Raw genomic sequence first — 2,734 nt, forward strand, 5'->3', positions numbered from 1 at the left:
CAAAGTTACGAGAACATTTTATCTTTGATGCATAATTAAAAATAAAATTAAAAAATGTTGTTTTTGTGTGCTTCCATGAGAAGCACATATGTATTTCTTGTGAAGGCATAGATTTGTTTCCGCGAGAAGCACATCTGTGCTTCGCCGAAAGAACAAAAAAAGTCATGTTTTTTGCTTCCATGAGAAACACAAATTTGTGTCGCATGTCTGTGCTTCTTAAAAAGAAAAAGAAAAACATAATATCTTTGCTTCTCTAAGAAACACAAATTTACTTCTCGTGGAGGCACTGGCTTTGATTTACTTCCGCGCGCGCTGTGCTTCTTGGAAAGAAAGAAAACATAATTCTATATGGGCCGGCCCATTCCTACCCTGGCCGTTCGAAATCCGAAATCCAACCTCTCGACCGCAGCATGCAGCAGGGATTCGAAATCCGAAACGCCCGCGCCGCCCGTATAGCTCGCGCACGAACGTAGCCAAGAAATACGCCGTCTGCATTAACTGCGCCTGCCTATGCGCACAAGCCTGCCTGGTTTCAAAATTTCATCTTCTTCCCGATCCAACTTCAACTCGTCCCGGCCAGGAGAGGAGAGGCCGGCGATCGAGATGCACGCGTGCTTCCGTGGCGGCGCCGGCGACAGCAGGGCCGCCAGGTCCATCAGCGTCGTCAGGGGCTTGGCCAAGAACGTACGTACCCCGTGCCTGCATCTGCGTGCGCGCATTGCTTGCTTCGTGCCTGCTGATCAGTCTGTCTCTCTTGTGTTTTCAGATGAAGGCCATGTCTCTCAAGGCGAAGGCGGCCGGGGGTGTCGGTCATGCGCGGCCGCGGCGGAGGCAGCAGAAGGAGGCGGACCATGAGCGTTACATGGATGGTTCAGGGCTGACGTCGGCCAAGATCACGCCGGCGCATCTGCAGGACGAAGCGGACGACCGCCGGCATGATCATCTGCTGCACACGGAGGACCGGGACAAGTGCTGCTCTCCTTCGCTGGACGCCGACGACGATGCGGCTGAGAAGGGCGACGACGGCGCCGACGAGTGGGTGGCGGAGCCGGAGCCGGGCGTGCTGATGACGCTGGCGCCGCGCCCCGACGGCACCAACCGCCTCCGGAAGGTGCGGTTCCGGGACGAGCTGTTCGACGACTGGGCGGCGCAGAGCTGGTGGGCGGACAACCACGACCGCATCGTCGAGCTCTACAGCCTTGTAACCCAGTCCGACGGCGATGGCAACGACGACACACCTGCCACCCCGTGCCAGTCCGAGTCCGACGAAGAAGAAGCGCTGCCGGTATGCACGCACGGCTGCGCCTGATCTGATCGATCATTTGCTTGATTCGATTCGACCGACTGAATTGCAATGCTTGTGTTGTGGTGGATTTGGTTGGCACAGGATGATGCGATGGCGGCCGGCGAGCCGTCCAGCGGGAGCAGGTCGAGCGGCACGGCGGGGTCGCCGATACTGGGCCTGGTCACCGCGCCCGACACCCTCGGAGGATGCAAAACGCCACCAACAGTGACCTCGACACCTAAAGCGGTGGCGCCGGCGGCCCAAGAAGACGAGGAGGAGGAGGAGGGCGACATCAGCGACCACCACCAGAGGAACACGCCGTGGAGCGAGTGGGTCGAGGAGTACGAGCCCGGCGTGTTCATCACCGTCCGGGCCTACCCCGATCACCCCCTGCAGCTCCGGCACGTCGAACTCAGGTACCAATGTCCAAGATGAAGAGATTGAGGTGTGAAGCTAGCTAGTAGGTATTGGACTGAGAATGATTGAATTGGTGTTGCATTTCATTGCAGCCGTGAGAAGTTCGGCGAGGTAAAGGCGAGGGTGTGGTGGCAGGAGAACAAGGACAGGCTGCGCAGCTTCTACTCCTTCTGAAGCTCTGCCCGCATCCATGTCCTCGGTCTGGTTACAGATAAACATACCATGCTCATAATCAGCACTGCAAGGTGAAGAAAAGGGAATAATGGAATTATGCTAGTACATGCTACTGCACTAAAAAAGGATTCATGCAATTTAGACAATTCTTGTCCTAATCCCGTAGGTGAATGATCCCACATTGCTTTCTTGATGGATTGCACCGTATCTCTGTGTGTCTAGGCTCTTGCAAATCAAGACTTGGTGGAGTTGATGAAACAAACTAGTGACCAAATGCTAAATGTTGGATTTCTTCCTGATGGATTCTCTGCCACATATAAATTTTTGTGTCTGTTTTGGTCACTCTATGGGCCATTTAGCTTGCGAGTAGGCCCTACATGAGCATGAATTTCAAAGTCCGCAAGGAACACACATATTTGTTAAATCATCCGAGCCCCAAGCCCAGCCTCAGCCGCAAGGTTATCAGAACTCTTGTCATCAGGCACTTGGTTTCCCTTCCATTCCTGCTATTGCTAAGTTTCGAGTAGATGGAACAGATCATCAAATATTAGATCTTTTAGTGTTATCTGCAAGGATTCAACATGACATTACCTTGGATCTTGGGCTATGGTGTGCCCAAGAGTTGTTGATCCATCTGTGCTTGAACCTATGTAATGTCGGGACGGTAGGCATAGCAAATGATTTATTGCTATCCCGTCAATGACGACATCAGATGGATTGCATGGGAACATCTTTTAGAAAATAAAAAAATGGGTCGACATCATTTTATTATTGTTTCTTCATCTTTTAGAAAAGACTTAATTTTATAAGGCACATGCTGACTAAATACATCGATGCATCCCCGCTATAATAAAAGTA

General features: G+C 52.1%; 1 protein-coding gene across 1 annotated transcript; it reads left to right on the forward strand.

Moving 5' to 3' along the window:
- Positions 1-603: 603 nt before the first annotated feature.
- Positions 604-1,309, forward strand: LOC119355866 (putative protein Brevis radix-like 5). The gene is made up of 2 exons (XM_037622754.1): positions 604-684; positions 767-1,309. The coding sequence occupies exons 1-2, from the start codon at positions 604-606 to the stop codon at positions 1,307-1,309; spliced, it is 624 nt and encodes a 207-aa protein (XP_037478651.1).
- Positions 1,310-2,734: the final 1,425 nt, after the last annotated feature.

This window comes from Triticum dicoccoides, chromosome 1A (genome assembly GCF_002162155.2).
Source record: "Triticum dicoccoides isolate Atlit2015 ecotype Zavitan chromosome 1A, WEW_v2.0, whole genome shotgun sequence".
NCBI lineage: Eukaryota > Viridiplantae > Streptophyta > Magnoliopsida > Poales > Poaceae > Triticum > Triticum dicoccoides.